This window comes from Saccostrea cucullata, unplaced genomic scaffold (assembly GCF_032062105.1).
Source record: "Saccostrea cucullata isolate Sc308-1 unplaced genomic scaffold, CSIRO_AGI_Scuc_v1 ctg17145, whole genome shotgun sequence".
In the NCBI taxonomy this organism is placed as follows: domain Eukaryota; kingdom Metazoa; phylum Mollusca; class Bivalvia; order Ostreida; family Ostreidae; genus Saccostrea; species Saccostrea cuccullata.
In genome coordinates this window covers 1-13,661 of record NW_026927763.1, presented here as the reverse complement: position 1 = coordinate 13,661, position 13,661 = coordinate 1, and the positions used below count along the sequence as shown (strand labels likewise).

The window sequence follows — 13,661 nt, the reverse complement described above, 5'->3', positions numbered from 1 at the left end:
GATGACAACATGTTCATAGTGGGAGAGAGCAGTGGATATGCAAATATATATATATATATTAGGGATGTCAAATCGGTCGATTTTTAATACTCGGTTACTCGGACGTTTTTCCGATCGAGTACCCGGGTACTCGGTAAAAGTGTAAATAAATATGAACAAGTAAACTGAAACTATAAAACATTGTAAACTCTTGTAGAAAAAAGAAGAAAACAAAATGCACTGATAGGAGACCTATCCGTAAATGTATTTCTGTCGTAATAATGATGAGCACTTCGTGCCCGACAAAATTTAATATAACATACTTAATATTCAATTTATTTATCAAATAAACACAAGAAATAAAATTATAAGTTTTTCACAGTGTTTTTGTTTAAAAAAAATAATCTGCTACGTAATTGTAATGTAACTCTTTGTCGCGTTTGACGACCAGGTATCAGTCGTCAGAGCTACGTGCAGTATCAACTTGAACTTGATCAAGTTCTCCTAACAGAGCGGATTTACGATTTTCGTACACTTTTTCGATCCTAGACTTTATATTATTACGGGACGGTATTTTGTAGTTTGGTGCAACGATAGACATCAGTTTTATTATAGCCTTTGCCTTAACCAGTTGAATTGGCATGTAATATCGCACGTGTAATATCATCCGCTCTTTTCCCGAGAATTTACGGCTTCTCGGAGAAATGACAAAATTATCTAATTTATTTAAACATAATTGATCTCAAACGATGTTCAGTAAAAACAAATAATTAAAGCCAAACAAAAAATAAGGGAAGAAGACAGCCAAAGGTGAGAAAACCCAGGTACCCAAGGTGCTTGGTCATGATAATTACTGTATAAACACTGCCACAGGCGATAACTGTCATTTAGAGTCGTAGGAAACCCTAATTACTGTATGTACAAGTGCAATGAGCATTTTACGTTTTAAAACCGAGTGTTTAATGCATTACTAAATAAGTTTAGAAATATTCAAAATTATACATCCGAGTAATCGAGTACCGATTTTAGTATTCGATACTCGGATATATATATATATATTCTAATTCTTTTTAGGCAATTGCAAAATTATTGATTTAAATTACATGATTTACAGATTATTGTATCTTACCCTATCGACACATAAACATTTTTCTTTCTATGTTAATTATGATTAGATTAGAAACAAAACAACCTTAAAAAAAACGACATTCATGAAATTAGACAGGGTATTAATAAATGTTGCTTAATGTGTGGAATAAATACAAAGTATGAGAAGTTGAAGTTTTGCAGTAATACATAAAATCTAAGGATTTTCAGCTAAATGTATATTTCGAAAAACGTTCTATCAGTATCTCTAGATCTTGCATTTTGCAACTTGTTTGTGAATATATTTACTGAAATTTTCTGCCACCTTGTCGTTACAGGTATAAAGTCTGCATGTAGAAAGATACTTGACGCAGAACGTGTGCGATTTAGAATCCTTGATGATTTTGTGAAGCCTTGCAATGGACGTTTTAATGTAGAAAAAGCAACAAATGAATACGAATTTTGCAGGTATATTAGAAAAGGATATGTACGCTTTGTTAAAAGAAGTTCAACAATTCTTAATACCAATAGTTGCGTTGAAAAATAGGTACTAAAGGTTAAATGTGGATCATTCAGACCAAATAAGATTTTCATGAAGTAAGGAAAACTGAAAATGATCTAAATGTATAAATGAAATGTATTTTTCAAAACCTTTTCTTGCATTAAAGACTTACATTTTCATATATGTATGCATGAAAGAATACATAAAAACTCGAATAAGTAAACGATTCTTATTTCTCATCAATTTAATATCATTGCTTCCAAACGTATTTATTGATTTATTACACGTAATACTCTACAGAAGGGGGTCCTAAAATCATTTATTTTAAAAGAACCTGATTTAAGGTACATCGATGTATGAAGTTTTAAAAAGAAATTTCAAATAAAAGTATCGTCGAAAATTACACAAGACGATTGACGAAACATTAAAACTCCTTGATACCTTGTTAGAAAGGATAAAAAAAATGGTGGTAAAATCTCATGTTGGTTGGTTAAAAGGCAATATGAAAATTAAAAATTTTCTGTGTTCAGTAGTTACGAATTTACTATACAATTGAATTTATTATATAATCAACTATTCGTATCCCAACTGGCAAAGCAGGTAATAATATGATTTATATTAACAAAGATTATTTTTATATTTTACAGTTTCTTTTAAATAAGAGTTGATATCAATAATATTTTGTCAAAACAGTGTAGCTGATATCAATAATATTTTGTCAATAGCTTGCCTCTTTTTAGAAACTGTATTATGCATAATAGTATCTTGCATTACGAACTAATTAAGAGAGATAAACTTTGAATACCGTAATAACGGCATATGTATAATAAATAAGGGAAGTTGACGGAATCATTTTTGAGAAAAGGTGTTAATCAGATATTGACTTTCAATAAAGTCAATGATATTGTAATGGCCTGCGGTAGAATTTAATTAATTAGTTTATTTTTTTGTGATTTAAATGTGTCAACATTTATTGGGAATATCATCTGGGTGGATTTAATTATGCATTAACTACACTACTACATTTCAGTCCTTTGATTATTTACTCAACGTGGTATTGTCTATTTTTAGCACATTTAACATACTTGTTGTTTGGATTTATACAGAAAATCTACATTTCATGAAGTTGTGTGCATACCTTTAGAATCTTTGCATATTGCTGTATTTTACTTGACTATTTATGAGTCAAATAAGCGTTTGACATAGCCATAATTGCACACGATTGTTGGAGTCATGGAAGTTGTTTACATCCCGCCGACATCTTATTTGTATTAGCCAGAGTTTCGTATTTGAGCAAGTTGTATTTTGTTACGCAATTCGATGTTATGATTGCTTGTGAATATCCACAAAATTAATGTTTGAATATGTTTTACTAAGATTTATCAAGGGTTTTTACTGTAAACGGGATTTAATGGTAGTTACACATTTTTACTATGACAGGGCTATTTGAATATCGTCTGCTATACGATTGCAGATTTCTATCATGAAATATGCGTTTAATTCACATGGATTGTTTACTTACAGTAGATGAAAACATCTTTTGTAATCCCTATTTATTGGTTATTTTGTCTTTTCACATTTTAATTCGGTTTTGTAATTATAATCCTCGTTGTACGGCAGCCTTATTTGTTTGACGTTGTTTGGCACTGTTTGGCAGATCTCTGTTTGTATGGCGCCGTACAGCGCTGTGATTGGTCGAGTGTCACCGTACAGTTTTTTCATTCGTTAATTCATGTCACATGACTACTTCCGAAGGTTATAAATATAAGTGCCTCGCAGTATGTTTTCAGATAAGTTGCACCAGCAGCACACAGCAGTTTAACCTAAATAGCTAGGTGAGGCAACTGTAAATTATCTCCCAACACACTGGACACCTGATGTTATATTTTTAGAGCTTTTTAATGCCAAATCAACTTTATTACCATTTTTATCCTTGAAAGTACGGCTGACACTGTGGACTAAAACTAATATTAATTATCTATATGTATCCAATATAGATGTTTGTTTACCTACTGTTATATCCTGTTCAATGATCAATTAATAAACCAATTATTAAACTGATACCAAGCCTTGTCCTTACTGAGAAATATGTAGCAAGAAATAAGGAGTGACCTTGAGATGTGTTGAGTAATTATTTTGTATAGTCCCCATTCCAGGATGGCCATCCGTGGGGAGCTTACAATATCAAAATCTAAACCTTTTCAACACATTATAAAACCATTACACATAATTCATTAATTAAATACCAGGCTGTATGTTCTCATATACTATTGTTTACCTATTTGATAGAAGTAGAACAAGTGCATATGCATTCATTGTCACTAATAATTCTTTGGCTCAAAGAATTCTCATTATTCTACTTTTCTCTGAAACCATTAAATAATTTTATTTCAGAGACGCCCAACGACTCCTTCATTGTGTAATTTCGTTTTCAACGTGGGGGAGCGAATCAACCTGTCTTGTTAACGACAAACATCGTTTGGTCAACGCTTATAAATTCCTTGCTCCTCCAACTTTTAATCTGGAAACATGTAAGTTTACTTCTTTACTGCAACTGGATATCGGTAGTCCAACACCAACTTATAGTTTCCTTTTTACGGCGGAAGTTCTATTAAATTGCATTTTTATTTTTAAAATTTCAGTTTTGCAACAATCAAATTGAAATGGAATTACTAATCATATACTGGTTTCATAAACAACGAAAAATATTTTCAAAGATACATAGGAGCTTTCAGTATATTATACCAAGCCTTTTTTTCTTTCTTCCTCACTCAAATATAAATTGAAGTACAAACTTTAGGTGTATTGTGGAACAATATATTTGATAAGTGGTGTTAATCAGATGAGAATATTCAAAAATTGCAAGGAGCTATGTAATTCACAATATTTTACCAAAATCAATAACATCAAAACGTACGATTTATCAACATCTTATACCACAAATTTCTACAATCAAAAAAAGTCCAGGCTTTTTAATATTAACTAATTTTCCAATTCCTGATTAAATATCTAGTATATAGTTTTAGTAGTTGATGTTTCTTGTAACAATCTCTCTAAATGCCCATTGGTACCAATTCTACTTCGTGGTTAACATACCTATTTTGTATACAATAAAGCACAATATTTTCAAAACCACATACATGACAAGAGGATAAACTCTTTGCTGGCCTAATCGTGACATTTAGATATGTCAACGACGTAATATAAATTAAAAACAATATTTTTTCCAATCAAAAGTCTACTAGATATATCGAAGTAGACTTAAAAAAATATAACAAATAAATCTGGTAAATCGGATTCATTTTCGGGCACTTTACTGAGAAACTTTACTGGTTACTCAACAACGATACTTTGTGATAAACGCGAGGACGTCAACTTTTCAATCATAAGACTTCCCCTGTTTCTGTATCAATAATCCCTTATAACCTGCATATGGGGTTTGCGTTGATTTGATCTCAAGACTACACGTACAGATTATTTCTTAAGGTAGTCCGATTCTAAGGTTTATAAAATTAGCAGTTAAGTAATCAAAAATAATCATAATCTCTGAATCTACAAAGTTATGTAAATTGATCCACAGTATTTATTTAAAGTTAAAGATTTCAGTTAATCATATTTAATAAAGAAAATTGTCAAATCTCCAATATTTTTGCAGAAAAAATTTGTTTGAAAAATCAGCAATGTATTTTTTAATTGCAAATTGATCAACAATTATATATGAAATTTAAAAAAAAGAACTAAAGGTATCCAGACATTCAGAGAAATTGTCATGTTTTTTATACTTATTTGGTATTTCTTGTCTTCTGTTTCCGTCATGTATTCTATAAAACATAGTGTAAAAGACTTTTGCTATCATTGCAAGATACCACAAAAATCACTTCTTATTTCATATCATGCTAATAAGCATAAGTATCTAAGGCTGTATTCAATAAAATCTTATTTTTTTAAAACTGGGTCATTTTTTTCCTTTCATAGGGTACAAATGTCAACTTTTATAAGATCTTTTCTAAGACTTCAAAAAACTGTGAATCTTTTAAAGATAATTAAAATGAAAATGGTTTCATAAAATATTTTCATTTTCAAGCTTTATTTTGATTTTCGAATTTCAAATTTAATATAAATTTTTGGAGTTATCCTCTCTGGCTGAGGATCGGATAACCTTAAACGAGACAATCTATTGATAAACAAGTTGCTGAAATACCATAAAACGATTCAAAATAAGAGAACTGCAAATACGGACCTCCAAAACATGAGAGGTGGGATCATGTGTCGTGGAGCAGCAAATAAAGGATATCAACAGAGTCGTTCATGACTGTTTAATTATACACTTCACTTTAGATTGAACAGAAAATTGCTAGGAAAACTTAGCAAATTGATAGAATATTAACGATTGTTTTATAAGTAATTAAATAAAAAGTACTATAAACACGGAAAAATAATCATAATTCCTAATGTTATATATATCATATATCACAAAAATACGTTAATTTCCACATACGTCAATACGTTATGGTTTATGGCTTTTCAAAGACATTCCGAAGAATAGAAGTTGAATTTAATCCAAAGTAGAACAAACGTTCAATGTGATATTGACCTGAAGGTGGAGTGTAGCTGGATAGAACTTTACCTAACTGACTGGAAGTATTTGCAAGTCTTCCTTTTCTTTTTTGGCCTATGTAGAAAAAGTCATATGTTATATTCAGTTCAAAGGTTTTCTTAAAAATAATAAATTTAATGACCTTTTACACATGTTGTCTTACTTTTTTTCAATTCGAACATCTCAGGTAACCGTCGGCTAGATTATGTATTTTTAATGACTACAAATTCTTTATTATTTCATCACAGGTTATACACGATACCTTTCTGAGTTTTCCTTTCCAGTGGAAAACAATACTGGTAGGAATAATAGTTTATTTCTTCATTTTATGAAATTCAAATTATTTGATTCATGTATTTTGTGAATGTCTGGTTTATATCATATTTTAAATACATATAATTAAACTTAATAATAATGTATTTCTTTATCTTAAAGTTGATTTAGTTAGTACAGAAAGTAATTCAGGTACTACAGAAAATAATGAAGAACCAACAATTGTAAACCACATACAGTTCGTTGGTATGTACAACACCATAAACCAAAACAATGTACCTTCGCTTTTAAAATAAAATATCTGAATCTTTTTTAATTGTTCAATCTCACAAAGAACAAGGTACTGTTCGGCATCAGAATTGAAAGTCACGGGTCTTTCGGATATGACCTTAAAAACGTAGGTCCCGTGTCGCGGTAGGCGCTGGCTCGATAAAGAACCCTCACTGCTCAATGGCCCTGAGTGCCGAGTATAGGTCTAAATTTGAAGCCCTTCAACGGCAGACGGTGACGTCTCGATATGAGTGAAAAATTCTCAAGAGGGACGTTAACTGATATACAAACAAACAAACAAGGTACTGTTTCAATGCAAATTTAGATCTGAATTTTTCTTAAATATAAATGTGATATAAGAAATAAAATTCCTTTTTTCTAAATCATAAGAATTACCTGCAGTAAGAAGAAACAAATCGAATGACCTCCTTAATTCTGATGCTGAGGTCATTGTCTTGTGCATTTCCCACATTTTTTAAAAAATGCAGCATTGACTTTGTTTTATAAATGTCCTCTTCAAAAAAATGTTTATTGTTTTCATTTTTATACAAATCTTTCCAAGGCCCCCTTGCTGAAACCATACTGTCTGTTTTAGAATTTTCCTCTGGGATCAAATGCCGAATGCAATGTTATTTTTGTAATTTTCTAATTAGTACCAACATGAAAAAAAAAATAGTAATTTATTCCTCAAAAAAATTGTGGACACTATTTTAATTTTCTTCTATGAAATAGCCACGTTTCAATTGACATTGTAGTTATTTTTCAAGAATAAATACATTTGAATAATATATAATTTGCTCAGAAACAAAATAATACATTAAATACATCATATTAAACAAGTTTTACAAATATTTACAAATATTACTTTTATTTGATGAAGCGTTAGCAATTTTTTCTTTTTTATCAGTATGAGAAATTTAAATTAACAAATCATTTTATAGTTTTAAAGCAGAATATTGACAATTTTTGTTTTTTTGACGTCATAGACTATTAGGATTTTGTGTCATTTTTCTGAAAGAGGAAAAAAGCACAAAATTTGCTCAATTTGCTCAAGCAGGCTTGTTCCAGAACAATGTTTCTGGTGTTTTCTTGGATTAATTGTGATTAAATTCTTTTTTTTATCAATGGCTGTTGGGCTTGGCGTTTGGACCCTGGTAACCGTTATCTTGACAATCGTCTTCATCAAAATAAGGTTGGTAGCAAATTTCGATGATTTTATTTTTAAAAAAAAAATTCTAAAAAATGGGATGGTTAGTAGAGGAAATCTTTTAAACGATAGGGTTCAATGTTAATCAAATTTGTAAAAGCATGTATTCATAAAGAGTTTGAATTGATTTGCCGTGTTGAGGATAAACACACAAACAAACTTATTCAGAAGTCAGCAAAATTTCTCATAGATTAACATTTAAATTAGTAACCTGAATAATGTTTACCAAGTATATTGGGAGAATTGTATAAGATTTTGTCATAAGATTAAAAAATTGTGCAAAATTTTGTATTGAGTCAATAGTAGGCAAAACAAAGTCTTACATTTAAGCACCATGGAAAACCTACGCTACCTTATATTTCAGGGATTTATTATTTATGTCATTTCAAATCAAAATAAGTCAAAAAATATTTATCAATCAATGCATCCATATTTTGTTTGTGTTAAGTACGCTAAAGGGGCTTGCTCTAAAAGTATGATTCTTTTTAAAACTTTTTTTCCTGACCCTCGGAAATTTAAGAAAGAAATTCATTTAACCTTTATTCACTCTTAAATATTATACTTGGAAGTGCTGTCTTTGTAACATTCTTTTTAAAAAAATCAAAATTGAGTTTTGTAGCAATTTTGTCATTTTCACAGAAATATTGAAGGAATTTACAATGGATAAATATTGATATTCTATTCTGAATTAGTACCCGGTAATATAATTCCAAATGCATTTAGATAATTCAAAGCATTTCTCTTAAAGAAAAGGCAGGAAAGAGTCAATACGGCTTCAAAAAACTACAGAGGCGGAGAATGCCCCATACGAGTCATCGCTGACAATGACAGGTGACATATACCTTGATCCTGACTATGAAACAATAGAAGAGCACGACGAAGGCTATGAATATTTGCCTGAATCAAAAGAAGTGTTGACTGTTCCTCGTTGCCTTTCCGAAATCAATAGCAGAGAATCCTACATAAAACCCATCAATACTGACGGATCATATTTGAATGCAATGCATGTAAACTCTGCTAATGGGCATTACTATAATAATCACCCTTACCTGGATTTGGTTGGTGACCCGTCAAGTAAAGAAGATAAAAAGGAGTTTTTTGATGTTGAAAATCCCAAAATTTCTGAAACTCAGTAATGAGTCAATATAAAAATATTTTCCGTGAAACCTAAACGCTAACGATAACAGAGCTCTGTCCTGTTTTGAAATAAAAAAAAATAATAACATCTATATTTTTGTGATTTCATGTGATGTAGTATGAAAATAAAACGAAAAATATGGAGACAAGGAACGAAATATATTTAAAGTTTGCTTTGTACACTTTTGAAAACTAATGAATAAAAAAATTACTTACAAACGTTGTTTTAGTTTTGTTGATATTGGCTTTTTTATTCTAATGATGGTAAAAATGTAAAGAAAAAAAGAAAAAGTTTTTCCTTGATGTAAAGATAATTATGATAATAGATGCAGTCAAAATACTTCAAAATTATATTTATTGAAAATTTACTGTGTTCTATTGCCAAAAGAACTGATAATATAAGAATGAAATATGGTATATAACAAAAAGTTTTCAAGCACTTCAATAAAGCAAACTAGGATCAGAGAAAAGACAGACCACTAAAACATCAGAGGTGCAGGGATCAGGATCCATTAAAGGACAGTTAGGAAATAAGGTATCATTTTTAAACATCTATCGGGATATAAATACGGGTTGGTCACTAGATTAAATTCAAAGAATGGCTTTCTGATGAATTTTATCTCGTACCAGCCCGTATTTATAGCCCAATAGATGTTTTAAAATGATACCTTATTACTTATATTTACATTTTTGACTTATTCATACTTTATATTTGCCTGATTTTGTCTTTTAATGTGTGAAATGCATTATTTTTCAAACCCTACGGCATGTATGTAACCCACTGGACGCGCGTCGACCCTTAATGACCCTTAATCACTGAGAAATTACGTCGAACGTTTATCCATACGTACATCTATGACCCCGTGTCAGTATTTATACAGTTTTAGATACGCATTGCTTTCAGTAGTGTTATATAAAGGAAAGCATTTGCAAATGTAAATATTCTGTATTATTAATCAAACATAAACTACTATAAAATATAATCTAGATATATGGTTTTTAAGACAACACGAATAAATGCTTCTTCAATACAAAAAACCCATATCTTTGGATTGGTCTTCTACAAAATCATTTTGTAAAAAAAAATCACTCTTTTATTATAATTTTACACACACATGTGTAAATACTCTGTGGTTAGCAATAAAAGCATGTTTGACTTCCTCGTTGGCATCTTTTATTTAGTCTTTGAAGACAAAAGACCATAAATTTTTAATCTTAATTTATCACTTTATCACTAAAGTTTTGGTTTCATTTAAAAATCTTAAATCAAAAGAAATCAAGGAAACAACTGAACATAGGACAAAACTAACAATGGGCACAGAACGGACCAGAACAGAGGTCTCTATTGGCAGGACAGGTGGTGGGTAAAGGAGAGATGGGACAATACTAGAGGTGGATAAAGGACAGTTATGACAGGACTAGAGGTGGTTACAAAACAGATGGGACAGGACAATTTTATATTGAACAAAAATGGAATAAACACTGCCAAAATATATTTTTATATTTCCAAAGTATGAAAATATAACATCCCGATAATTCAATCTGTAATAATAAACAGAAATGCTAAAATACAGTGTTATATTCTCAAAGTACAAAGATATAACATCTCCAATTACAAGCTTGATCTTTTTCAAACTTCAAATATCATAAATAGTACTCACCGGAAAATGTACCTAAAACATTTACGTTAGATTAAAAGAAAATTAATAATTAAAAATGGACCGAAAAACAGATTAAAGACATAAACATTTGTAGAAAAAAAGGGAGAAATAGTGTTGCCATTTAATGCTATGAATAACTACCAGTCAGGGTAGCCTAGTGGTATAGCGTTCGCTTAGTGATCGGGAGGTCCGGGTTCGATTCTCGTTCGCGGAGCCCCGTCAAACCTAAGATGTAAACCAACGTAAACACCGAGAGCTCGGCAATAGAAGTAAAAGTCACGGGTCTTTGGGATATGACCTTAAAAAACGTAAGTCCCGTGTCACGGTTTCGTTAGAACTATAAAGAATGCTGACTGCTCAATGGCCCTGAATGCCGAGTATAGTTCTAAATTTGAAGCCCTTCACCGGCATACAGTGATTTCTCTATATGAGTGAAAAATTTTCAACGTAAAGCGCTATACAATCGATCATTCAATCAACTTTAGACATAACGATAAAATAACGTTAAATATATCTTACTCTATTGAACGCAATTATTTTCTTTCGATTTCATCTATATTTTACAAAAAAAAAAACAGAAATGCAAAACAATCTACGAATATTTTGTAAAACTGTATGGCAAAAAAAGTAAACTCACTGCAGAAAGTTAAAATAAAGTATGTGATGTTTTTATTTAACATACGTCAATTACATTTAAAATATTTTTAATTTAATGTCAGTACAAATACGAGTACTTGACTATCGTTAGATCATATCGACTATCGACTAATATATTCATACTCGGTTATTCTTTAAAAATTTGCTACCTGATAGTATTTTTTAATTCAAGTTAGTAATAAAATTGTATCCGACCAATTCATTTATTAAAAGATTACTTTTCTCTAAAGTAAGTTAAGTGAGTGAGTTAAGTGAGTTAAGACTTTATTCTTCAAACTGAATTATTTTTATTTCAATTTATATTCGACAAGTATGCCTTCAAAATCTACAGATTTAGTGTCAGAAAAAAGCTACGATATATGTAGGATATGTGAAATTGAAGCTGCATTCTGTAGTGGAACATGAAACATGATGTATGATATGCCGAATCTGTAAAACATGTACACTGTAGAAGGTTTCAAGTGAAACTTTTCCTAGTAAACTTTCCACAAAAATACTTAAGTGCAGATTTGGGAAAAAAGGTTGCTATTACAGAAATAATTATCAAGGATTGTTTACCTCTTATCGTTCAAAATGAAAGGAGGTTCAAGAATTGTTTGGTTTTGTAGATCCAAATTAAAGAGTTTCTACCTGCAATTCTGACTTAATGCAACTAGTATAGTCTGTAAGTTGTTTTATAATTGTAAATACATGTAAATTAGAGGACAGTTATTGGTGTAACAGGATGTTTCTTCTTCATGCTTTTTATTGTTTAAGATGGTATTTATTGTTGCACTAATTCTCATAATTAAATTCGCAAGTTCTCTCTGTTTTTATAAGAGGTATGCTTTAGTTGTTAATCAGTCACAGGTCACAGACAAGACATGTTCAAATCAAATGGCTTTATGTAATGAATTAATAAGGGGTACATGTACAATAGCATTATAAAGAGAAAAGATAATCCGAACGTTTGATCTACTGTATTTAGTTAAAATGTGCAGTAAATAAATATGTATGTAAATATTTAAATACTAAAATATTCAAATGTTTACTATTTATTGGTGATAGCGTAGATTTAAAGTTGTAGTCTATAAAAGACAGATTTTGAAAAATTACTAAGGAATTTATTACAGCGATTAATCGATTATCATTGTACTAAAGCATCTCACTATTCAACTAAGCTGTCCGAATAATTTGACATCCCTTGCTTTAATGTATTAATTCCTGTTCAATCATAAGATTACAAGTATAATGATATACATTTCTATTACTACACATATTATTTACACAGGTAAATTGTAAATTAATCAAAAGTCCTCGGTTTTAGTTGGTGAGATAATCAGGAAAGTTTCCATCCTGAGAACGATGATCTTCCTGCAGTGTCACTTATAATGGCACCATTATTCCATGAAGCATGTGTCCTTACGAAGACATCGTCTCCTGCAGTAACTTGAGCCACCACGATTCCTGTTCCTTCAAAATCTACACCAGAGGTGACATGTGTACGAATTATACCTTGTTCTTTTGTGTTCACCATCAGCTGAGTTGAGTGATTATAATTACCGTAGATTCGTATTGTCCAAGTGAATACGTAAATACCAGTTTCTAGCACAACGAATACCCCTGTGGAAGGATGATACCCGTTTCCAACATTGATTTTCACTACATCAAACCTCAAAGAAAACTGAACAAGTATTGATGGTGTATGCTGAGACATATAGGCGTAGAATGCAATGGATTTAGGTGTTAAAGCAGAGGGCAATCTTTCTAAAAGAGAAATGAAGAGTTTGTTACCTTTTCATTGCAAAGAATCTTTTCAGTCATTTTTCGAAACTCAGAGAGAGAGTCATTTACTACTTTCTAAAGTCGCATATGTATATTTTCAAAAAGTAATTAGTCATATTTATTTTTAAAACTGTAAATTTATGTTATAAGTCATTATTTCAAATGAATTATTTCGAAACAACTAAGAATGAAACGTCTCCGAAAAGAAGACCCATGAGATACATAAGATAAATTACGGGTATATATACACAAATATTTACATTTACAATGTCTTTGTTCGAGATAAAATTACAAATAGTTAATTTACTTTATTTCTACATAAATGTACTGGATCATCAACAGGCGACGTAAAAAAAAAACACGTACAGGGTGGAACAAATAGATACAAGAAGCGAGGCTTGCAGCACGTGGATTGATGGAATCAATAGCATGTAAATATAAGGAATACCTATCAGATTTTTTTTATTCATGACGATGATTAATCGATATGCCTGCGTGATGATTTTATGCATAAACAACTTCGGTGTT

The 13,661-nt window shown here is 30.6% G+C and overlaps 3 protein-coding genes across 3 annotated transcripts; 2 read left to right on the top strand and 1 right to left on the bottom strand.

Annotated features, from left to right (window-relative positions):
• Positions 1 to 1,225: 1,225 nt before the first annotated feature.
• LOC134275475 (uncharacterized) lies at positions 1,226 to 6,733 on the top strand. The gene is made up of 5 exons (XM_062757761.1): positions 1,226 to 1,268; positions 1,404 to 1,533; positions 3,962 to 4,098; positions 6,413 to 6,463; positions 6,600 to 6,733. The coding sequence occupies exons 1-5, from the start codon at positions 1,226 to 1,228 to the stop codon at positions 6,731 to 6,733; spliced, it is 495 nt and encodes a 164-aa protein (XP_062613745.1).
• A 1,096-nt stretch (positions 6,734 to 7,829) lies between these two features.
• Positions 7,830 to 9,199, top strand: LOC134275473 (uncharacterized). The gene is made up of 2 exons (XM_062757758.1): positions 7,830 to 7,899; positions 8,663 to 9,199. The coding sequence occupies exons 1-2, from the start codon at positions 7,832 to 7,834 to the stop codon at positions 9,048 to 9,050; spliced, it is 456 nt and encodes a 151-aa protein (XP_062613742.1). The 5' UTR covers positions 7,830 to 7,831; the 3' UTR covers positions 9,051 to 9,199.
• A 3,406-nt stretch (positions 9,200 to 12,605) lies between these two features.
• Positions 12,606 to 13,116, bottom strand: LOC134275471 (complement C1q-like protein 2). Its single transcript, XM_062757757.1, has one exon. It carries the CDS (start codon positions 13,063 to 13,065, stop codon positions 12,688 to 12,690), a length of 378 nt encoding a protein of 125 aa, XP_062613741.1. The 5' UTR covers positions 13,066 to 13,116; the 3' UTR covers positions 12,606 to 12,687.
• Between the last annotated feature and the right edge of the window lie 545 nt (positions 13,117 to 13,661).